General features: G+C 36.7%; 1 protein-coding gene across 2 annotated transcripts in view; it reads right to left on the reverse strand.

Annotated features, from left to right (window-relative positions):
• The window catches only part of AP-1gamma (adaptor protein complex 1, gamma subunit), a 161,258-nt gene that overhangs the window by 30,433 nt on the left and 104,553 nt on the right, over nucleotides 1-26,272 (reverse strand). For both annotated transcript variants that reach the window (XM_081745020.1, XM_081745019.1), the window contains 6 exons: nucleotides 16,377-16,523; nucleotides 13,796-14,034; nucleotides 10,531-10,607; nucleotides 5,734-5,829; nucleotides 3,471-3,650; nucleotides 2,162-2,308 (listed from right to left, as the gene is read on the reverse strand). In XM_081745020.1, the coding sequence (XP_081601146.1) occupies nucleotides 2,162-2,308; nucleotides 3,471-3,650; nucleotides 5,734-5,829; nucleotides 10,531-10,607; nucleotides 13,796-14,034; nucleotides 16,377-16,523 (886 nt within the window). The remainder of the gene's footprint in view (nucleotides 1-2,161; nucleotides 2,309-3,470; nucleotides 3,651-5,733; nucleotides 5,830-10,530; nucleotides 10,608-13,795; nucleotides 14,035-16,376; nucleotides 16,524-26,272) is intronic.

Consider the following 26,272-nt stretch of genomic DNA (forward strand, 5'->3'; position numbering starts at 1 on the left):
CAGTATACTAATATGACTGAACCATTTTTTTTTTTCAATTACAAAGAACAAGCCTTTAGTTTTATTTTTTCTGAATTCAACGTAAACAGTATACTAATATGACTGAACCATTTTTTTTTTTGAATTACAAAGAACAAGCCTTTAGTTTTATTTTTTCTGAATTCAATGTAAACAATACAGTAATATGACAACCATTTTCTCAATTATATATTTGAGTTGTCATTCAACCAGCAACTTAGATACAGTTATTTAGTATGAGACATTTGATAAGAGGCTTTATTCTTTACAGATGAATATTGACAATTTATACTACCCTCAAAATCACAAACCTATTTTTCTCCACATCTGACTATCAGCCAACACTTTCAAATCAATAATCTTGTTTGTTTTAAAATTTCGATTCGAAAAACTTTTTCTTATGTTTGATTTTCTCAATTACAAAGAACAATTTTAAAGTATACTATTGTAAAACTACAATAAGCACAAAGAAAGTGTAGTATTCCACGTAAATACCAAACACTGCAGTTCTGTTCCAGAGTATATCAATCCAGTATTTAATAATTTATGGCAGTTTTACTATGACATAACACTAAAATTTTAGAGAATCTCCCACTTTAACACCGACTAGAAAACAAGTCCAACATTTCTTTTTCATTATCTGCAGAATGGCTTCACACATGAAACGTTTCTCTACTTATTCTATTCAATTTCTGCACAGAAAAAAGTTGAATTAATAGTTCCAGCGTCATTGATCTCATTTATAATCTATCACCTACTATTAGCACAATTCAGTCTTCAAGCATGGAGAGGTAACTACACGAAATTACCGTATCCACTAGTTCCTTAACGAACGCACAATGTTTACTTATTTATAGTGTTAGCAAGGGAGCAAAGTGATTCACAGGGTAGTTAAGTTAAATAAATACATTTTCATTAAATGCCGGAAAGGAATGTAATCAAAATCTATTATCAAGGTGACGACAAAACTTGGAGATCCGTGGCCTGGATCAAAGATCTTGACTGCATTCAAACAAGGAATTATAAAGATCAAATCTACTAAAAAATATGAATAGGCAAAGTAAACACGATGTTGTGTAAGCACTTTTGTTTACTTATCTTTCATACATTTTAATACATTTTTCACTAGCTGTAAGCACCCGTCATAGCTGTGTCTTAATTCAGAACCTGGATGAAAAAAATAAGCCCGTTCTTCTCTGGTCTGAATTCAAGACTTGGATAAAAAGGAAGGCGAATGTTTATAAAACTGCTGCTTTACCCGGGTATTTATCCTGAACGTAATGATGGTTGCATATAGGCCAGGCGTTCTTAGAAAACAAAGGTTTCGTAGCGATTAGATCTAGTGATGATCTATCTGTACAAAATTTGGTGACTCTCAGTGATTATTTTGTATGCGAAAAGAAAAAGCTGATGACAGACATAATATTAATTTATTACTAGCTGAAATAACCATTCTTTGCATGGGTCAGATAAAATATCTATGTACACAAACTGAACAACGAAAGGAAAAAAGTATCGGTCATTCTCAACTACTTTTGCATATCCCGGTAAACGCCTCCTGAAACCCCCTGGCTCGAATTTACAAAAAAACAACCTCTAGTCCCCAGCCGATGGGGGCTGTATTTGGAAGTCAGCGCCTGTGGGAGTATCATCATTCATCCCAGCGACCGCGAAAACTATGGATTTGACACTAGTATCGGTCATTTTCCACTACTTTTACATGTCCCGGTAAACATCCCCCTGGTTCGAATTTTGAAGAAGAAAAAAAAAAAAGCTTAGTCTTGGTCTGGGGCCTGAACCAAGGAACTCGTGACCAAAATTTGGTATATCTCGGCCACACGTCTGGTCTCCAGGCCACACTCACACACACAGACACACACATACAAAAGAACTTTATTTTATTCATATTAGATTATATTATTCCTATAAAATCATTTCTATAAAAAAATTAAAGTTTATATAACGATTCAGATTAAAGTATGTCCACATTTTGGAATTTTAGAATATGATAATCCTACACTAAATTTAATCATATTAAAAATTCACAACAAAATTCCTAAAACTTTGGAAATATCCCTCGTACTACGCCCATTTTGAAACTAAGAAAGGACCACCAGGTAAGCTTCAATATGAAGTGACTCACCTTAAGACATTCCAATATTGTGCTTCTATGCCTCTGTACAGCACTAGTATCAACATATACTGTCTTCAACAACGTATTTAAGGCTACATAACGAATATTTTTGTCATTATTTAACAAGAACCTTCCAAGAATGTTAACTGCTAATACCTGAAAAATGAAATGAATTTTCACTTTACAACGATACATTATGAAGGGAATGAAATAAATGTATTCATGTTATGTACACATGTCTTACAAATCACGAATGGACTTGGAAAAACGACAGTGTGCTACTGAATGATACAACAGCAGCTTTCAAAACAATTCATGGAATTTGAATTTTTTTTTTTTTTTTTTAATACAATGATGAATGATACCGTAGAGTGGTCCGCAGGACATTTTAATAAGGAGAAAATTCCAACTAGAATGGCTGGCCGGAGAAAATCTTCCACATTTTCTATCTAAATTTTTTTTTTAACGGTATCAGAAAAAGTTTTAGTCGAATTTTAATAAAATTCTTAGAACCACTTCTAAGATCTAAATCAGGCATTTGGGAGTTGAGACAGGGAGTGGGCCAAATAGAGGACTTACTAGCGTTGAGGGCCGTACGACACACTGTGTAACTGTTTCACAATTCTATAGTAACATTCAATGGAGAAATTTGTTCATTGTACACTATCGTCACAGGAACACAAAAACTGTTATAGCCGTAACCAAAATATTTACTTACTAAAGAAAAGCAGAAAAAATCACTCTATTTACCATTTTAGGCGGAAACTTGAACCTTCATGTTCTGAACTAGTCTCTCAATGTTTGGTGGTACACTGGACATCAGTTAGCCAGCAAAATTTTTTAATTCAGTTTACGAGGTTACTAAGAAATAGGAAAGGGTTCAGTGGGTCGGAACCGGCTGTTGCACCTAACTTATCTAAATTATGCTATTCCGATCTGTTTCTTAATTCGCCACTGAATGAAATTTTGTAAAATCACTTTTTCCTTTACGGAGACGGGTTTCGAAAAAAATTATAAAAATGTTTACATATTTTTGAGATAAAGTTTACAATCAACCAAGAATTGTTTATATTAGTACAAGAACTGTTTATATTAGTACACTGCATATCAGTATGTGTGATGGCTGGGCGCGCTATGGGTGAAACTCATCCCCGTGAATTAATAATCAATTCACGCACTGAAATCAGTACATGAAATAATTATGACAACTTTGAAAAAAACGTACCAGATCTTTCAACTTTCCTATACGAAGTAGACCTTGCAAACATAAAATAAACACTGAATTAATTATAATAATATAAATTAATAAGAAACTTACCCGCAAACCACTTTCAGACTTTATATCCATTATGGACAAAACAGTTTCATACAGAATTGTATTTCCTACATTTTTGCTAGTTTCTGTATTCGTCGCTACTTGAGCAAGAATATCATTCATTGCTTCTGAAGCTTCCGTATCATTTTTACCTAATATTCGCAACAATCTTAAGATTTTAACCTGAAAAATGTTATAAAAAACACCTTAAACATTTTGTAAAACAAGCAAATATGCACTTAATTATTATTTCTAACATTTGCTTAAATAGTGCTACTGATTAAAGGTATCAAACTCTGAACATCTTTACGAAGAAACAAAAATTATGGATAGTTTTTGAAATAGAAGAAAAATTCAACATCTTTCAGTTTTAAAGTCATTTTGCTACGAACTTTGATAATATTGCAATACCTTTCACAAAATCATATTTATTCACTTTGGTTCTGAATAATAATAAGATTCACGTTTCCCTAGAATAATTTTGGACAACAAAGTTTTATTGCTTTAGAATCAACATTTACTACTATGTTTACTGAAGTTCGATGTAAGAAATCGTGAAGTAAATTAAAATAAGCTCTTGCCACTCTTAACCAATTAATTAATTTTTATAATAATTTCGCAACCAGATCAGGGCGCGAAATTTCAGGTTTGAATCCACTAGCCAGATCAGAGTTTGATCACAAGGCAAACAAAATAAAGGCCAACTGCCAATCGCCAAACTAAAATGTTTAATCGAAATGACGACTACAAATTTTGCGTCCTATTGCTATCTATATTTCAAGTCTTGTTGCGAAAGGAAATTAAATTTTTAGTATAATCTTCTGTAGTGTAATCTAGTAACCTTTAAACCAATTATTACCATTTGATTGCTCTGTAACGTTACAGTTTCCAGCTCCCTTTATAATAAATCACATGGTGAGGGGAAGAGCTGCTAAATAAACTGGCTTATAAAATATAGTGGTGACAAATAACGGTAACATCGATAGCGTAGCCGACAGTTTTGCAGGCATACTACTTGAGGATCTATGACTACACGTACACTGCCAACATCTGCTTATTCATTCTCCTATTTTATCCCCCTCCTTTGCTCATTATATTTCTCTGTTTTTTACAGATTGTAAAAGTTCGCTACTATGTTGTGTTAAACATCAACCAGTTGGAAATGACTGTTTTAAGCTAAAAGAGATGAATGATTAATAAAAATTAATGTGGAAGAATTGATGGAATGGCGAGAAAACTCACGGATAGTTGCAAGATTAAACTAAAGGAAAACCCGAGGACCAACAGCATTTGTGCAATTGGTGAAACAAATTTTTGTAACTCAAGGTTATGGCATGTTATTACCACCGTTATTTCTGACAATTACTGTAACAGCCATTACTACACATTACCATTAGTACTAATTAGCTGTATGCTGTACTGAACTAAACAAAAACAACGCAAACCATTAGCGATTGTAGGCGCCTGCATTATTATTAATAATTTTGGGAGATCCTCGCAGTTGAGCAGTCTTATTTTCCACAGCAGTTTTGTGGAAAAATTGATAGGTCATTTGAAGTTCATCTAAATAAATTTCGACCATCACAAGCTCTGTTGACATTCTGTTCCTATCATCTCATCACTAGACACTCATGATATTCACTTTCATTTGACATGTGAATTACTGACTGGTATAGTGAAAATGTATTGTTTTGGACAGGTTTGGTAGATGTGCTTTCTTAAAAAAAGGCACTCCACACTCTTTTTTTCCTTCCTATCAAGTACTAACATTACAGACTTTGAAATAAGGATTCATTGAAGAGTTTAATTTCATAAACTATTTTTTTTTTTTTTTAATATAAACAGTATTGTTGCCACGTGATAATACTGGCACAACAATGAAAATAATTTAAACTGAGCCTTTCGTTACAATTAAAATAAAATTCTTGTATAAGAAATAAATTATTAATTACACAAATTTAATATTTAAGTCTGTAGATTTAGTTCGTTATCCCGTAGAGCACTAGAATGTATTTCGAACCACTCCCTACTAACGGACATAATACTATCCACCAATGGATCTCTTCAGTCAGAGATAACAGATCTACCACCGAGTTCCATGACGTCCTTCTTAAGAAAATTTGTCGTTTTAAACGCCTGCAATCTTATGCAAAATGGATTAGTCTAAAATTTCACGACTTTTCAATCGAGAACTCGTAAAGTTACTTAAACATATTTACAGGATACATAGCAAGAATATAGATTAATGAATCAATACGACACCTACCTGTAGAAATGGATCACTTACACCAGAAACATCATGTTCAGGAGAATATCCTGCTAGGATTAAGTTTTTCAGAATTCGTACTAGATTCGATACAATCTATAAATTAAAAAAAAAAAAATCACCTTGATTACATACATTATAAAAGAAAACAAAATAGATGCTTTAAAGAAATGTATAAAACCAAATTACATCAGATTTTCGTCAAGAGTTGTACTGCCATCATCTGGAACACAAATTAATTAAATGGGAAAGAAGATAGTAAAACCAGGTTTACACAAAATAAATAAATAAATTTTATATTATATTATATTATATATATATATATATATATGTTTTCTAAAATTGAAGCCTGTTGTGGTTTGCCATGAGAAGTAGTCTCATTCTCTTATAGAATACAACAAAATGTCGCTGTGACGAATGCTAGTATAATGAAATGTTTTGAACCGTGAAATTATTTTTAGATTCCTTTCCTTTTCCCTACTTAATGTACGTTAAACATTTTAAGGAATTTAGAACTTTCAGTATAACGAATTTAGAACTTTCTTCTTTTTGCCATTTATTTTTTTTTCAAAATATAATTAAAATTCATCTTGTTTTACAATATAATTAGTATTGTAATAAGACCGTTAGTCTTTCCTCAACAACCTTCTTTAAGTGGCAGTAGGATCTGCCTTCGTATCGCTATCCACCATTGTTAGAATTTAGTATACCGAACTACACAAATACCTCTTGCAATTGCTATACCTCAAGCTCTCATCTAATGAGTATTAAGCTTATTTTGTCTGTAAATTCGTTTTGAACTAATATAGATCATGCAGTGGATGCAACAATAGGCGAGCTTTCGAAAATTGACTTATATTAGTATAACAAAATTTCATTATAACAAATTAATTTTGGAGGTCCCCAAAATTTCGTTACATTGGTATTCTACTATATAGAACACAAGTATGGGGTGGTCCAAAAATAGGTATACAGTACCGTACTGATCAGTCATTGCATTTTGTATCATTTCTTATTGTTATCCATCAGGTAGACTTAGTTGCTTTATTATCTGTTCTTAATGTGTTTTTACTTACATCTTAAGCTCGGAAGAGCCGAAGCAAACCCATAAACTAGAATGTTATACTTGGTCAATGCAGTGGTGTATACCTACTTTTGGGCCACCCTGTATATGATATTCTGATTGATATTTTCCGATATTAGAAAAAAAAACATGGTGTATACATTTTTAATGTTAATTCAATTAAGTTCGTTACTTGGATCTATATTTAGAAATGATTTTGCACATTTTTTATGAAGTCTCAAATACAAATCTTGCGAGGATTTTTTTTTTCATAATTTTGCTCTATACGATTGCCACTATCTTTCAAATGTTTCGAAAACAACTGTAAAGTCATTATACCTTGCATCCCTGTAATGTTCTTTATTCTGATATTTATGTCTCATTTCGTTACACCAACGTAACACTTCGCACAGCTGGAAGTAGCTTAGTAAACTTCATTTGCATTCAAAGGAGTGGATAAATGTTAACACTCTATGAACGCTGAGTTAACCTGACTTCATCTACTTCGAAGGCTTGTCTATGGTGTGTATTATTTTACTAAAACACATATTGATATCCTCGTGTTTGCTTTATAGTTATTAATTATATACTATTTCGTAACTGGTATAAACAAGCAAATTATACTAAACACAAATAATTCTGAAATTCACAAATGGCCACTAACGAATCGAAGAACACAAGTATGTGGGGGGGGGGGAGGGAAGTCCGAAATATGGTTCTATTTGTATGGTTACAATTTGTGAATTATTGTAAACTCGAGAGGAAAGCAGGAAGAGTAGTTAAAAAACGTGAAATTTCAATATTTACACTTCCGATAAATGATGTGACCGAGCTTGCATCATTAGTCAAGATGATGCTTAAAATACAGCAGCAAGTTGTAGTCGTGTAATTTTTGTATAAGTTATGGTCAAACGGTAAACCTAAAGTACTAACTTTTGCTCCTCCAAAAGATTATAGAAGTTTGTTCTCAACAAAAACAGTTAAATTTCCCTGGCTCCACATTTAACCGCTGTTACGTCGCGATACATTGCAGGCTACACTGGGACTTATATTTGATAATAGGATCAAGTATGATGATCCATTTAAGCACAATCCGTAGAACAATGACAGCTTCCTGGGAAGGATTCATTTGTGGACTTTACGCCGGCCACTAACAATAGCCATTTAACAATAGTGAAGTGGTAAGGAAAAAAAAAAAGTTTATTCGTCAGCAAGGTTGGTGTAGGTTTAATCATCAGACGATAAGCCAACATGTCCCAGAAATACGGGTCGGTTTGAAAGTGTCAAGAATACGGCCTCAGACTGCTCGAACCCAGAGTACAGTGGCAGCGGATGCATGCTACAACACGCCAAAAATATTCTGCACTGGTGAATCGAAAGCGGGCCCTGCTGCAACTGGATAACACAAAACCATACTCAGTTCGAAAGATGCAACACAAAAATGCAGAAACTTGATGGCATCAAACTGATGCTACCCTGCAAATGGCCCTGACTTGCCTCTTCCTACTAGGGATGGCCACAAAGTTCCGGTTCCGGCGGAACCGGTTCCGCGAAGAACCGTTTCTCGGAGATCCGGTTTCGGACCTGCATCCAAAAACCCGGTTCCAGAACCGGATCGACCTGGATCCAAAAACCCGGTTCCAGAACCGGATATTAGGAACCGGTTCCAGACCTGGATCCGAAATCCCGGTTCCAGAACCGGATCTTAAGAACCGGTTTCAGACGTGGATCCGAAATCCCGGTCCCAGAACCGGTTCCAGACGTGGATCCGAAATCCCGGTCCCAGAACCGGATCTTAGGAACCGGTTCCAGACCTGGATCCGAAAGCCCCCAAAGACCCGTAAAGGAGGCACAAAGTTCACCTTAAAAAAAATGCAAAGAGGACCATGCGCTTGTGCCTTCCCCGCCCAGACCCGCTTGTGTCCCCAGAAAAAATTTTGGTCCACCAGTGGGTGTTTAGCCAAATGAGTTGGCCAGTTTGCCTGTTACCCAGTTTATTTAGCCAAATGAGACAAGCTGCCGCCGCCTGCCTATCGCTTCCATTTCATCTAGCATACTGTTCACAGCCTGCCAGCTGCTTGGGTTTAGCGTAGGGATGATCACAAAGTTTCGGTTCCAGCGGAACCGGTTCTTAGAGATCCGGTTCCAGACCTGGATCCGAAGAACCGATTCCAGACCAGGGTCCGAACCGGTTCTAGACTTGGATCCGAAAAAACTGTTCCGGAACCGGATCCGTTCAGACCCGAAAACCGATTCCACCAGGAACCGTTTCTGGCCATCCCTACTTCCTACTACCATCTGTTCGGTCCATGCTTGCACTTCCTGAAATGACGATGCTTCACCAACCAGCAAGAAATGGAAACAGTACTGACTGACTTCTTTGCCTAGAACACGATGTGGTATCGAGACGGAATCCAGAAACTGGCACGAAGTGGATGGAGACAGTCCAACACGAGGGGTTATACTTTGAACGTTAACCTGCTTTCATGGTACTGTAATTAAAGGTATGTTATGTTCCAGAATATTGCAAACCTTGTGACTCATACTTGTAGATAGATAGAAGCGTTTTTTGCAATCAACTAAGCGTTCCAACAACATATTGTATCTTCACTCGAGTCCCTCTACTAAAACTGAAAGTGGTAGCAACCTACTAAGACTTCCGGTATCAATATTGAGAAAATATCACCTACATCAACCAGTATCAATAGAGAAAATATCACCTACATAAACCAAACTCTTTCACGTGGGTACACATAACACCCCTATTGTTTTATTTTTTTCAGAAAAGATCACATGAAGGACAGTGACGTGAAAACGGGATATTACGAAGGTTGATAGTTTTGACTGGATCGAACTGACCCACGATAAGATCAAATGGCGGAGGGATTGTGCTTTGACCCTGAGATTTTTAAAGAATATATACTCTATTTATGGTCTAATTACTTCAAATAAGAAACTATACATATTTTCCTTAGATTGAAAACTAATATCACAGCACGTTCTGATTACTTCAAATAAGGCACAAATTATGCATATTTTCCTTAGATTCAAAACTTATTACAGCAACATTAAATGATTACGCATTTCAACCAAACAAAATAGAATTACTGCTTTACGACGAAAAGCAATCTGAATTTACTCTTTGTACTAGGGCTGTTAACGGTAACGAAACAGAAAATGCTCTAGATTCCGGTTCCGGAAAAAAAGAAAAAAAAATCGATGTGCTTCGGAAGGAGAGCCGAAATGCATTTCGACATATCGGTTCTGTTCATAAAACCGAAAACCACAATCGGATGTTTTCAGAAAGAACTGAAATACATTTTGATATTACCATTTGCAAACATCGTTCTAGTTCGAAATCGTTACAAGCTACAAACGTTGTTGAGAAAATGTAAAATGGTAACTCAAGAGAACCAACCACCTTCAGTGATATTGTTACAAAATCTATTCCCCTTTTCTCTGTAATTTCGCTTCTACTTCAAGAATTCGGTTTCGGTTCCAGAATCTATTTACTCAGAGAAGCAACTCTGGTTCTGGATCCAGAACAGATTTTATCGAAGAACTAGTTTCGTACCGAGACCGAAATCTCTTTTGCGGGAAAATCTGACACAATAAAATTTATTTCCACCAATTGGTCCCGCTACGGTTAACAACCCTGTTATACACTTCTTCACGGCTGTAGAATTTTTTCTCCATGTACTACTTACTTTCATGGATAAATGTGTTGATCTTACCTTCTTAAAATGCTGTAACATATCTGGACTATGCTCACACATTTCTGTTATTAACGTAACACCAGTTATCAAAACACCTGTAATAAATAATTAACTTGTATAATAAATAGAGTTTCAACAAGTCATAATAAATGGTAAAAATCGGTATTACCCGATCGATAAACAAGATATTTTGCGAAAATAGGAATAATATGTGCAAGCACATTAGTCTAGTGTTTTTCTATTGTTTCCGAACTGAAATCTGCCCTTATATATTTTCCAACTCCCAAAACATCCTCCTTAGTTATATAAATTATGACAACTTCTGCTCTCTCTCTCAAATAAGAAACGTGAAACACAATGCTTCAAATTTCAATCAAATTACTTACATGGGCGGATCAATAAGTAATGCACAGCTATTTTTCAAGCGATATTATACTGATCTGGGAGTGAAAACTGAACGAAAAGCACTTTGAAATTCGCACTGTAGTCGGTAGCTGTTCTATCAAGTGTACTTCTAGCGCAAGAAGCGTGAACTACTGAGCACAAATGTGTGTTACAGCCGTCTACTTGTTAAGAGTAGATAAATGTAGTTCGTTTATTTAGGTAAAAGGACAAAACCCGGTTGAAATCCACAGCGAAATGATGTGCATATGGACTGGACCAACATCTCAAGGTAGTCTAAATTCTTTCAAGAGGGCCGTGTGAACCATTGCGAGTGGATTTGTCATATGCCAGGCGACCAGTAATAGTATCAAGCGAGCACAATGTCACTGCTAGTGAAGAGCCAAGTCAAACACAGGCGAATCCATTTTCGAAGACTGTCGAACACGTTTAACATTTCATACAGTAGAGTGTGTGTGCTGCATAACAAACAGAAATTTCATGAACTGGTAGCTTGGTAGGCGCCAAAGAATATCACAGACGTCCATAAGGGCTAGCAACTGATGACATGCCTGGATCACTTTGAACGGTACGCTGGAGAAGGATATGCTTTTACTAGAAGATATCATTATAACTGACAAATACTTGGCGTACCACTACAAGTCTGAAATAAAACGGTCATCCACTAAATGAATATACCGATTCCCTACCAAAAAGAAATTTAAGGTGATTCAATCTGCGAAAAAAAGTGCAAGTGACTGTGTTTTGGGACACAAAGGGTTCTGACTGGATTTGCTAACACGTGGAGCCATTGCGAGTGCTGAATCATATGAAATGATATTGTCAAAGTTGTGTCGTGGGTTTTCTGACAAACACCCTAACATTAATGGTGGAAACGTCAAACTCCTTCAGACAATCCATGTCTCGAACTTGCTGCTTCTATTTGTGAGAAATTCCAAAAGTGTCATTGGGACAAGCTCGAATACACGCTGTACAATCCTGATCTGGCATCATCAGACTACCATCCATTTGGAACGATAAAGAAATTCTTGTCCAGTCGACGTTTCAATTCCAATGACAAAGTCAAATGAGTTATGCGCAGACGGCAATACTCCCAAAAGACGGATTACTATTAACAGAGTATTTTGAAACATGCCACGGTTATGGGAGAAATGTATAGACGGACTTGGCAGCTATGTTCAAATGTACCTTTAATATGAGCCTTCACTTTGTGTAGGTATTATTGATATGTTACCTATTACATTTTTTTTTCTACATAAATTGTGCTTTACTTATTAATCCAATTTCATCATCAATTCGTGATGGAACACACACCATGATTGTTTTTTAGATCCTGTGGCTTCACAAAAATCTTCGTAAACTTTTCCACAACAACAAGGCTATTAAAAGAGCATTCCAGTGCAAGACAAAATTATAAGAAGTGAGATGAGTTGCCTAGATATGAACGAAAGTGCCAGGAAACACCAAAACGGTACATGAAATATTAAACGCAATAAATGAAAGAGTAACTAACTCACTCACTCTATGGCCTATGGAACCCGGAAGTTCAATGCCACGTTCACAAAGGCTCTCCACTGACTTCTATCCTTAGCTAACTGCATTCAGTTTCCACTTTGTATTCCAATCTCTGCGAGATCCATCTTAATATTGTCCTCCCATCTGCACCTAGGTCTTCCTAATGGTCGTTTTCCGATTGGTTTTCCAGTCAAGACTTTGAAAGCGTTTCTACTTTCTTCCATTCTAGCTACATGACCTGCCCACCTAAGCCTCCTAGACTTCACGACCCTAACAATGTTGGGTAAACCGTATAAATTATGTAGTTCCTCATTATGAAGTTTCCGCCATTCCCCATTCCCGTACCTCCTGGGTCCGAATATTCGTCTCAGGATCTTGTTCTCGAATATTTTCAGTTTATGTTCTTCCCTCAGAGTAAGCGACCATGTTTCGCAACTATACAGAACAACAGGCATGATTATCGTTTTGTATATTTTAAGCTTCAAATTCCTCGACAGGATTCGCGACAACAAGAGATTTTGAACCGAATAGTAACACAAATTCCCTGCTTTTAGTTGACATTTAATTTCTTCGTGAATATGATTTTCCTCTGTTAATATTGATCCTAGATATTTGAAACTATCCACTTTATCAAAAGTATTATTTAATATTTTAACGCATCCATAATTTGCTATATTACGATCCCGACGCACTTCCATGTATTTAGTTTTCTCTGCATTTACTTCTAAGCCCATGTCCCTACAAGCGTTTAATAAGATTTCTGCATTTACGAAAAATGATAAAGAGTACGTTTGATAAATGAAAGAGTACGTTTACAAATTATTATAAAGTGTTTTGCTTTGTGATCTTCACAGTTTACCTAGTTGTAAATACAATGTAAAATTACTGATTCTCATAAGCAGTTATGTGTTGCTTAATTAATGTTTAATTTTGCAATGGTTCATACGACTTGGAATCGAAGGCCTACCACAAACTCCTTTTTCGATTAATGGGATAAGACGATAAATGCCAACATAACGTAAATATTTTGCAAACAACCGTGTCTCAGTAACAGTCAATCATTTTTCAATATGGTCTAGGTAATGCTTTCAATTTCGGGGAAGATTTTTATTTACCGAAGAAGTGCATGAAAGATGACAGTTTAGTTGCCTGTAAAAAGCATGCATACAATTCCATGTGTTTTTCCCTCAATAAGTTGGGATAAAATGAATCACTTTGAGCACAGGGTTTAGTGAGATACGTTCTTATAATTCTCGTTGGACTTGTCTGGCATATAAAGTTCAATGCGAAGCTTGTTTCTGAGTAATAATTTTTCGCATTATTATGCTAGGGAGTGCAGTTACTATGCTACATATAGAATACTCACCATGATTCTTCTCAGACAGAAGTGATCTTGTGGCTGGAAGAAAGATTTCCATCAGTTCAGGAACTTTACGGATTATTCTAAATGCACACAAAGCTGCCTTTTTCTTGATGTAGGCATTCGGAGATTTCATTAACCTCTCGACTTCAGAGGCAAGATCACGAGACATTTCAGGAGATGCAATCGCTCCTAACGTACATAACGCAAGGCCAACAACGAACTGGGTTGAACTATTCAAGTCACTGTAAATCAAGAGAAACAAGCACAATTTACTATCATCTGATGGCACTGCTGCGGCTTGGTAATTACTGTTTTTAAATATTTTACACATATGAAATTATTAGGAAAAGCATCTGTTCAGCCTTATGACGTGTTATCACATTCAATACATGCACTCTTAGTTACGAAGTACGAGGTAATAAATTGCTGTAATACCCGACGAAGAGTATCTGGTATTGTGGTCTGCAGGGCACGTGTTATCTGACTACAAAAAGAACACATTATCAACAGAATTACGTGCAAGGTGAACAACTTAACCACAGCAGGTTATACTGGTCATCTGCAGCACAGCTAACGAAGAACAACTTTGAAATATTTGTACATTCCTGCGACAATTAGGGAGGAGGAAGCTCTAAATTGTAACACGTTTCAAACGTGGATAGCTGCTCTTTCTAAAGATAAAGGTTTCATCTGTGTGAAGTGGTAGGGCTTGTTTTGTTCAGTTACGAAACCCAATCATTCATTTATGAATATACAGTGTGTCTCAAAAGTCCGCAGACAGAGGGTAACTCAGTTATTATCAGAGTTACAACATATAAGGGGGGAAAACCGTCTCCAATTATGATATTTTCAATCTAAAGTGAAGGACTTTATATAAATAAATCGGATAAGCCGTTTGGGCTGTCAACATTTACTGTTTGACATGGGAGCTGGCGATCGACACGTTCGCGTAAAAGACAGTAACTTCATTTACTTATGTTGTGGGTTCAGGTAAATGGCAAAGTTGATTTTTTATTTAACATTGAGCGTATAAAGAGTGCACAACCCAAACGGCTCATCAGATTTAAAAAATCTTTCACTTTAGACTGAAAACATCATATTTGGAGACGGTTTTCCCTCTTACATTTTGCTGTAACTCTGATAACAGAGTTACCCTAGGTCAGGGAACTTTTGAGATACCCTAGTAAAACTTTGAAATAATGGACACTAATGGGATATGATTATTTGTTCGTAAATAATAGGTATCTGTTATAGAGAAGTTACACAAATTTAAGTTACTCACAATTCACGGAGTAATTGTGTACAATATACAGTAAATACAGGCTACTGTCGAAATACTGTATTCAGTGTTCGAATTATTGAAGAAATGAAAAGGAAATCCTTCTCTGTGTAAAAACAAAAGTATCGCTGGCAGATGTACTTATACGACCGTGCACTGCAAAATATATGCATGTGTGGTACTGTTCTTCTCAAGTACATGTCATACCCCTGTAAAATCCCTTAATTCGCTTATTAACTATACTAAAAGTGAAAATAGCCCAATATCACGACGGTGTATGACGTTACTGGAACAAAACTGACAGTAGTTCTCTCTCGTGAATATTCTGGAAATACTAGTTTCTGAACGAAATTTGCTTGTAACTGCTGATCAACTGAAAATTCGTTTTCAAATTGCAAAAAGTAATTTTAATTAGCTGAATCTAATTTCTCTCTATTGTGAAGAGGACACAATTTATGTTGGGGGTAAAAGAAGAATGGCCATCTCTGTGTCCATAAGAGAAAGGGTTCTGCCTCATAATAATACATGTATTTTGTAGGGACAAAAAATCCGCAGTATTATGGAAGTATTCATTAAGAGAAGTTTCACTATACTTTATTTTAAGAATATTATATATCAGGATTTTCTTCACAGGAAAATACATCGATTAGCAATTTCAGACTACTACTTTCTCAGTAATATTGACATGAAGACATGTGACAACTGTACACTGGACAACTGTTATACGTGTTGTTTCAGAACTCCTGTAACAACTTGACTTAGAGCGCATCTGACAAATTTGCACTAACAGAAACATTGAAAAGAGCGTACTTATCAAAACTCTGCTCAAAATTCTTATTTACGAAATAAATTTGAAGGCATGACGGTCTCTTGTTCAGTCGTAGAAAAAAAAAATGAGTATTGATAAGTTAACGTTTCTGGCAACATATCTACAATGGACAAAAATTAACTTATAACATATTAACGGTAATTACTGACACAGCCAGTTGTTAGTTACAATAATAACACATAAAACTACTAAAAACTTTCCTAAAACTTAGCTAATAAATGAAAAGCAATCCAATGTACACATTTTCAGGATTTTTCATAACTAGTGTCATATGGGAAGTGTGTTTTTGTGCTACATGGTATCCTATTTGATTAACCCACGAACTGTTGAGCTCATAAACCAGAAACAATACAATTTCGACTTCACATAGACTTTATTATTGTAACACTAATGGTGCAACACCCACAATATATGCTTCAATAGATGAAAGGGTGCCACTGATATATTCAACGAAAAAAGGAAATCAGTTTACTTACTTTTTTAGACAATTGGTAATAAGAAGATGAACGTCTTGTCTCTCATCCAAGAGAAGCATAGCTCCAAGGTAGCCAATGCGTTTATCAGTAAACCTTGGGGACGCTATCAGTTTTAGACATTCCAGTTGGCCAAAATGAGCTGGATACCTAAAATGAAAGAAATGATCTGAGTATCTTGGAAAGTACAAAATTCGGAACTTGTAAGTAATCAACAAAGAAATGAAGTGAGATGTAAAGTTTAATTTTGCTCGGTTATGCAATGAAAATTAACGAAGATGAATAATAAAACAGCCATGACTGGCTATGAAAGGTGAGTTGGAATAAAAACTAATACACCCTCCATTCCAAAAGAAACCGAACGTTTTAAAAAAACAAAAAAGCAATGTACATTTTGGAACAAATCATTTTTATTAATCAATGTATTCCCCTTTTGCATCGATACACATATTTGCACGCTCCAACAAGTTGTCAAACGACTTCTCCATGTCCTTTATTGGAATGATCTTTAGGACGGCGGTCGTCGCCTTCTCAATGGCATCAATCGATGCGTGCCACTTTGCTTTCATCGCCAAATGCAATTTCGGGAACAGATAGAAATTGCACGGAGCGAGATCTGGTGAATAGGGCGGATGATGCAACCGAATAATGTGATTTTTGACCAAAAATTCAGTTACAAGTAGCGAACGATGTGATGGTGCATTATCGTCCAAAAGAGTCCAACTGCCGATTTCGCGATATTCGGGCCGAATACGACGAATTCATGCCAGCAAACGCTTCATGACGCCTAGGTAAAACTCTCCAGTGACTGTCTGGCCGGGCTGAACAAATTCTTAGTGGATAATTCCTTTTGAATCGTAAAAACAAATCAGCATCACCTTAACTTTTGACTTCACCAAGCGACTTTTTTTGGGTGTTCCTTCATCCGGCGCTCTCCATTCAACACTTTGCCGCTTTGTTTCGGGCTCATATTCAAAACACCACGTCACGTCACCAGTTACAATCGATTTCAAGAAGTTTCGATCCTGCCGAGCACTTTTAACGATGTCTTTGCAATGCGCAATTCGATCAACTATTTGGTCTTCGGTGAGTTTGTGTGGTACAAACCACGAATTAACCTTCTTAAGGCCCAAAACTTCGGTCAAAATGCGGTATGCGGTTGTTTGAGGAATGCCTAATTCCATTTCAATAACTTTCACCGACGATTTTTTTGTTATGTTTGATGAATTCACGCACTTTTTCGATGTTTTCTTCCGATAATCCGGTTCTGGGACGGCCTGATCTTTCGTCATCATCCAGTGTCTCTCTACTCGATTTGAATCGCCTGAACCACTCGTAAACTTGCGTACGGGATAGACACTCATCACCATATGCATTTTGTAGCATTTGGTGCGTTTCACTAAAAGTTTTACCCAGTTTAACACAAAACTCAATTGCAGCTCGTTGTTTGAAACTCATTTTCCGACCGATGTACACAACACACTGACAGTTGAAACGCAATAACTTTGTTGCCGTGCATCCAAATATCATGACATTTATACCAGTTGTCAATGAGGGACTACGCCATCTACCGGTAAAATATTACAACAGATGGCACTAGTGGTACTATTTGTTTTCAAAAGTTCGGTTTCTTTTGGAATGGAGGGTGTAGAAATAACAATTACTTAACATGAATTTAAGCGCAAATAATCAATAGATTGCAGTTTGTTTACTCTATCTTTCCAATGTATTTTCTATGGAGCAAATATCGAAATGAAATGAAACTCCCACTTTCCGTATTCCGTCCCACGGTTATGCCGGCTAGGGCAAAGGAGACGGTGAGGATGAGAAAGGAATGAAATGGTGGAATGAAGAAAGTGAGAGGAACCGGGAGCCCGAAAAAACCCACGCACACTGTATCCACCACAAAGTTCACTTGGCACGAGCTGGGATCGAACCAGGGACCCCAAGCACCAGAGGTGAATGCTCCACCACTGAGTCGCCGCGGCCCCGGAGCAAATATTGAATTACGAGGGCTGTCCAGAAAGTAACAGACGTTTTGGACTGTCGCGGCAGTAGGCAGGGCTACAGTCGCCATCTTGGTGTCAAAATGTTGCCACACTCAGTACGCATCCAGCTGTGGTAACGTGAGGACTATGACGGTCTTACTATGGTTTCTGTGACCTGTTACAATGTGAGCTGCAATAGATAATCCCGCCTCTTGTGAGGTGCGTTCTGTGATTAGGTTTTGGTTGGCAAAAATCCAAAAGCCAATTGAAATACATCGTCAACTGTATAAAGTGTACGGACATGGAATAATGAGTGAAGGCAGAGTCCACACACGGTCAAGAGTACCGAGAGCTCTTGGATAGTTTTTGGTGGGAGGTGTTCAATCATCCACCATAAAGCCCGGATTTGGCGCCGAGCGACCTACACCGATGAAAATATGGCTCGCTACACAACGCTTTGATACTGATGCCAAACTGCATATGCCGGTGTATGCTAGTGGTTGAAATCACAGACGACAGATTTCTACCGCGACAATATTAAAAACCTTGTACCACGGTATGATAAAGTGCCTTAATTTGCACGGCGATTATGTGGGAAAATAACTTAAGAGTGTACCTTTCAAATGCATATAACACACTTTGGTTTGTTCATTCTATTACTTTTATTATTTCAAAACGTCTGTTACTTTCTGAACAGTCCTCGTATTAAACAGGAATAATAAGGCAATTTTCTAATATTTGTTTCTTCCATTGTTATGTGAATTCCATTGTTGGAAACTTTTCTGAAAATCAACATTAAATGCTCCCATCGAAGGATGATCAAGATTATTAATAAGTTCATGAATTATCCTCTGTCTCTTACGGAAATGAAATGAATCTCAGTTTTTATGTTCCACGATTATGTCATGTAATGTAAGAAAGGGAATGATGATAAGAATGAATGAAGTGGTAACTGGCGAAAGTGGAATTGAACTTAAGAATCCCGAGAAAATCCGCACACACGATATTTATCCACCATAAAAATAACTTGGCGCGAGCGGGGACCAAACCTGGGAGCCCAGACACCAGATGTGAACGTTTTACCACTGACCCACCGCGGCTTCTATCCTCTGACTTGTCTTTAGACAAAGTTTGCATATTGATATCTTAAATTTGATTAAATTATTGTGAATATTACCACTCCTTAGAAAATATATTGGAAAGATATAGAAAGCCTGTTACTATCTATTGGCGACAGTAGAGTCTTTACACCAAACACTTCAAACTCAGTATCTAAAAACGCGGGTAACAAAAGTCATAATGAAATATATATATATATATATATATATATATATATATATATATATATATATATATATATATAAAAGTAAACAATCTTACATAATGTACCCACTCTTCGTTTTAACAGACTTAAAGGGAGCAATAGCGGTCCGATATTGCATACTGCTCGTAATAGACTGGAATAGTGGTGACGTCATTTCCTCTCCGTTACCATGGTGATCGCCATTTTGTTTTCTATACAAACGTGAGTGTGTAAATGAGGTGTTGAGTAAACAATGGCTGTGAAATTATTTAGAATTTTTAAATACTTTGAGAACGAAGTAAAGTTGGTGGAAAAAGGCGAAAATGCTATTGAATCAAATCACGTGTCTTCCGTAATGCATGATGGTGAATTTAAATACTGTATTTAAAAGACAGAGTGGAGGCAAACATGAAGAACTGAAGTAGAGGTAAGTTCGTATCAATTATTTGTTAATATAAATGCACAGAGAAGGAACAAACTTTATGTAAAAATCGTGTTGATTTGATAAATTTTACGTTTACGATTAAGAATTTTATGCTGCCTACAGAATATCGAAAATCTTTAGTAAAGAATTCTAGGATATTGCTTGTTCCGTTTCTGCTAAATTACATTAATGTTTACAATCAAATACATAACACATCACCATTTATGCGTTATTTCTCAGCCGTCGCTCGTGTTTGTATAGAAAATAAAATGGCGATCACCATGGCAACGAAAAGAATGTGACGTTACACTATTTCAGTCTATTTGTTATGCAAAGTCTGCAATGGTTAACACCCACAATTACATCTCGGAGTTCTCCCGTTTCCTCCCACTTTTTTCATTCCACCATTTCATTCATCTCTCATCATCACCGTCTCCTTTAGCCTGACCGGCATAATCGTGAGACGTAAAACTCATTTTTTTTTTGACAATGAACACCATGTACACTAAAAATTACAATACAATAAATTCAACATATTTAGTTTATAAACGGGATTCTCAGGCTGACTCAGGTGCTCGATTTTGTCCCTTGCTTCAGAAATCCATTAAACAAGGTCCGCAGAGCCGAGGAATGAATGTAATGTAGTCAGTGGCGTATTTACGATTTTGTTTCAGGGGGGCTTTACTAACTTTCGGGGGGGGGGGGGCTTTGCCTGAAAATGTGAAAATTCTGCAAGATATTTCATATACTTTCCTATAGTAAGATTTCGCGGGGGGCTTAAGCCCGGAAGCCCCCCCCTAAATACGCCACTGACTGTAGCCCTTTAAAAAAATAGAAGGAACAGAAGGAAATCATGGTTAAGTGAGTTTACCGTCCCTTTCAGCAGTGAGGCTATATGAGACGGGACCGACTGATTAACGTGGAATCCAAACCACATGAGCTCCCGCCGGGAATTGAACTCGGGTCTCCCACAAAGGCGCGTACAGAAGGAAATCCTAGTAGTACAGTGCTGGAAATTGGTATAAAGGCAGAGGGACATTTCATAATAGAAGGAGGCAAGAATGCCGAAGATGGATAAAGATGATATATTTACAAAGTAACATTGTAGACTGTACAAAATCAAAAGCATATTGTTTGCTAATATGTCACTGGCACGCATAGTTTACACAAAAAGAAAAATGAGACGATTGTCGGGTGGAAATTGGTATAAAGGCACCCAAGATTACTTGTTGTTTGGCGCCCTCTACACGTTCAGCATTACTCCTGATGCCACTTTGAGAATCAGCTGACATATGCGATAAGAGAAGTGCGGGTGCGAAAGCCTTTGAGCTGCTGTCTAGGCCATGCCTCGTGGAAAATTGTTGTCGAGTGAGGAGCAAGCACGTGTCTGTGCGTACAAGGACATGGGCCTGTCAAATAGGCAAATTGCAAAACAACTAAATCGTTCAAGTTGTGTAATTGATAATTACGTTCGACTGGGCTCACAATACGGAAAGAACGGGGAGTATGGTAGAACAAAAAAACTTTCGGAGGCTGCGAAACGATTAATTGTGCGCAAAGCAAGGGCCGGAAATATGTCATCTTCCCAAATTGTTGCTGCTTGCAACTTACCTGTCACATCCAGAAGAGTACGTCAAATTTTGAATCAAGATCCACATCTTATATTCAAGAAACGGAAGTGTAAATCCCCCCTTAGTGTGACGCACAAGCAGGCGCGACTCCAGTTTGCGGAAACACATATGTCGTGGACATCCGAATGCAATCATGTTGTGTTTAGCGATGAGAAGAAGTTCAATTTAGATGGTCCGGATGATTTTCAATACGATTGGCATGACCTTAGGAAAGAGGAGCAAGTGCAAATGAGCAGAAATTTTGGCGGAGGAAGTGTTATGATTTGGGCAGCGTTTTGTGTTAAAGGTACATCCAACATTACATGGCTCAACATCAAAATGAATCCATCTACGTACATAGAGATGTTAGAAATAGAATTGGTGCGGATGTATGAGGAGTCAGACGATCAGAACTTGATTTTCCAGCAGGACAACGCTGCTATCCACAGGGCAGCAGCAACCCGACTGTGGTTTGAAGGTAAGGGCATCAAGGTTATGGAGTGGCCAGCGAGAAGCCCGGATCTTCACGCGATAGAAAACCTGTGGGGAATTCTTGCGCGCAATGTTTATCGCAATGGCCGGCAATTTGGGACGGTTGCTGAGTTGAAAAACGCGATACAAGAAGAGTGGTCAGCTACTCCACTGCAACAACTAACATATCTCATAAACACAATGCCGAAGCGTATATTCCAACTCATTCAGAAGAAAGGAGAGTCAATCAAGTACTGAACATCTATTTTCCTTTCTGTACCGTACACTGTATTTTTATTTTTTTGCCGAAGACAATGGGTGCCTTTATACTAATTTCCACCCGAAAATGATCTAATTTATATTTTTGTATAAACTACGCGTGCCAGTGACGTATTAGCAAACGATATCCCTCTGATTTTGTTCAGTCTACAATGTTACTTTGTAAATATATAATCTTTATCCATCCTTGGCATTCTTGCCTTCTTCTATTTTCGAATATCACTCTGCCTTTATACCAATTTCCAGCACTGTAGATGGATATTTATTGTTTCTTTCCCGCTACTGGCATTTTTTTTTTAATGCAACCAGCTTTCGGATGTTCAGAGACTTGCTGCTCCAACGATTTTCAAAACTGGGATCAGACGAATGTCTGGTCACCTGAATTCTGCTGGGGACTTGTTTCTTTTCGTAAGCGACAAAAGTTATAGATACTTTAAAATATTTTCTGGGGACGTGAGTTGGACATGCCTGCTTTACACTCACTAAAAGAAATAATTTAAACATTTTTTATACTACTTAAAAAGTGACAGCATAGATTTGATTGTTTATTGCGTTTTCAAGATTTCCTGAACGGTTTCCGTTACTTACCTAACTATACTGTGACCTTTCTCAACAGGTAAAGTCACTCACATAAGATAGAATCACTTCATGAAAATATCTTGCTCTTTAGGTACAAGGGCTCTAAAATTAAAAACTGAATAACTGACCTGTTGGTAACTTGTGTTTTTGTAGAAAATTATTTTTACAAAGATTCTTTGGTGAAAGACTGGAGATGATAAAAATCTTTTATAAAACACGAACTATGTGTAAGTAAGTTGGAGATAATACTTCTCTGAGTATGTTCTGGTGTAACAGTATCACAAGTTGTTAACGTAAAAGTCAAATTTGTATGGACTTTTATATAAAATAGTTGTAATAGTGTCAATTAAGCGAAATTACTAACTTTCTTTTAATCTTGTGTAAAAATTCCGGACAAAATTATATCCAAAAGAAATACTGTCCAAGTGACACACACAGTTTGTATTTCGAATTGAAGCAAGATCCTTCGCACCAAAGGTAAGTTATCTACTACTAAATTACCATCCTCTCATTGATGGAAATTTGAAGAAATAGAATACATATATAGAATAGAATACAGAATATAAAAATCAATAGAATAAAGAACGAAACGGAATGAGATTAATGATTATCTTAGTAGTTCCGAATAGCCAGATTGCCTTCAACACGACTAGAACCTGCACTAAAAGGTTTCTTATATTTCTGAAAACATTTTTCAGAATAATTATACTCTCTACCTTAGGCAGTTCTTCCAAGATATATAGCTCACAATTATCAGAGTTCTTGTTTAATTTATATATATACAAAAAAAAGTTTGAATTAAATGAGTTTTTCACCATATTGATTTCTGTACCAATCTTATTTCCATTTTACCGACAAATGGGCTGTTATATGGTGTACGACAAACAAGAAAGAACTGGACAAAGAACATCAATAGGAACTTCCATTGTATATTAGGGTGTATCGAAAAAACTTTTTTTTTTTTTTCGAAATCTTGTTACCCTTAGCGGCCATTTTTGGCCAAATGTGTTTAATATAACACAGAAAAAATGTCAAATCGATACCTCAATTTTTTGAGGTGCCGCCATTGGCTTGAAATTCGGAAAAAATGACAATCGTACACTTTTAAACCAACAAGTGAAATATTTATTACTTTATACAATATTATTCTTAGTAATAATTGCTTTCCAAATAGTCCAAATATAATGAGGAAAGAAATTTAAAATCGTTGGCTCTTGTTTATCATGTGCTGCCACCGCTTTGATTTGGAGGAAACATCGATAAACTTATAATATTTGTGTGTGGCACCTGCCTCCCCTCCAACTCAATTATCTAAACAAATAGACTGACCTTACTCAGACATAACAATCAGTTTCAGATGAGTTATTACACTGAGTGTCGTGCTTCTGCTAGTTTGACAGCGTTGACGCGTGATACTGTTTTCTTGCTTGATCCTATTGTTCATAAGCTTGTGGTTTTCTCCATATATGTTTGTAAGTGCGCAATTTTCTTGCTTGTATCATTGTGGAGTTAGAGAATAAGACTAGATTACGGTAGGAGGACATAAAAACATTCACGATGTTATTGAGTCTCCAGAAGAGTTCAGTTGTGTTAAACTGCCTACAATAAAAAGTGTGCTGAAACAATTCCTATGGAAAAGGGAAAGAAAGAAAAGGATTTCCAGTTCTAGAAAAGGTCCGTTAGCCAGGGACATTGCTTACATAGTTGCTTCTAAAATAATTCAAGTCTGGAAGAAGTCATCTATATGTGGAAAAGCTACTTTAAATCAACAACGAATTGTAGCCTTAATTCTTTAGTATCACAAAAAAAGTTCGTCAGCAGTAGATGGGAGACACCTGACACCCGGTAGCTGAAAAATCGCCTTTTTGTCCAGGGTCTCCTGAGAGCAAGGACTCAATTTTCCAGTGTTTCACGATACGCTATGACCCACGCCCCGTCAACCCACGATCTTTTACGACCTCCATGTTAGGGGTGAATTTGTTCCCTTTTATGAGCACTTTTAAGGGGGTGTATTCGTTCCCTTTTACGAGCACATTTTAGGGGGTGTACTCGTTCCCTTTTATGATCACTTTTCCACCCCCTACGAACATCAGACTACGTAACACATAGAAGAGCAGATAACAGATAAGAATACGTAACATAATAAGGGTGTATTCGTTCCATTTTATGAGCATATTTTCCAACCCCTATTTTAACATATGAGATAACACATAAGATTACGAACACATAGAAGAGCAGATAACACATAAGACTACGTAACACACAGCAGAACAGATAACACATAAGAGTACGTAACATAACAAGGGTGTATTCATTCCCTTTTATGAGGATATTTTTCAACCCTTATTTTACCATAGCAGAAATTACACTGAGACTATGAACACACAGCAGAACAGAAAATACATAGCACAGCTAATAAAAGAGCATGGCTTATTTTCCAACCCCTATTTTAACATAGCAGAGACTATGAACACACAGCATTTTCGGGGTGTACTCGTTCTCTTTTATGAGCATATTTTCCAACCCTTATTATAACATAGCACAGAGCACATAGCAGATCTAACACAAGAGTATGGCTTATTTTTCAACCCTTATTTTACCATATCAGAGACTACGAAACATAGCGGACATAGCACAGGGGGTGTATTCATTTTCTCCACCCCTAATTGAACATAGCAGAAATTACACTGAGACTACGAACACACAGCAGACCAGAGAATACATCAAATTCATTCCCTTTTATGAGTACATTTTAAGGGGTGTACTCGTTCTCTTTTATAATTACTTTTACAACCCCTATTTTACCATAGCAGAAATTACATAAGATTTTTTTCAACCCCTATTTTAAGACAATGAATACCTATGTAACATAGCGATTCGATACGCTCTTTGAACCGATTTGGATGAAACTCAGCATATGTGGGTTTTCGACCATGCTGAGTACGAATATCATACTTATTTTTACCTGGGTCCTTTAGTTTATGTGGCATACGCCCTTTCTATGACAATTTGAACCGATTTGGATGAAACTCGGCATATGGGGGTTTTCGAGCATGCTGAGTACGAATATCATACTTATTTTTACCTGGGTCCTTTAGTTTATGTGACATACGCCCTTTCTATGACAATTTTAACCGATTTGGATGAAACTCGGCATATGGGGGTTTTCAACCATGCTGATTACGAATATCATATCTATTTCTACCTGGGTGTTATAGTTTGTGGGATACGCCCTTTGTATGACA

The sequence above is a fragment of the Thermobia domestica genome, chromosome 18 (genome assembly GCF_964235325.1).
Source record: "Thermobia domestica chromosome 18, izTheDome1.hap1.1, whole genome shotgun sequence".
NCBI classification, from domain to species: domain Eukaryota; kingdom Metazoa; phylum Arthropoda; class Insecta; order Zygentoma; family Lepismatidae; genus Thermobia; species Thermobia domestica.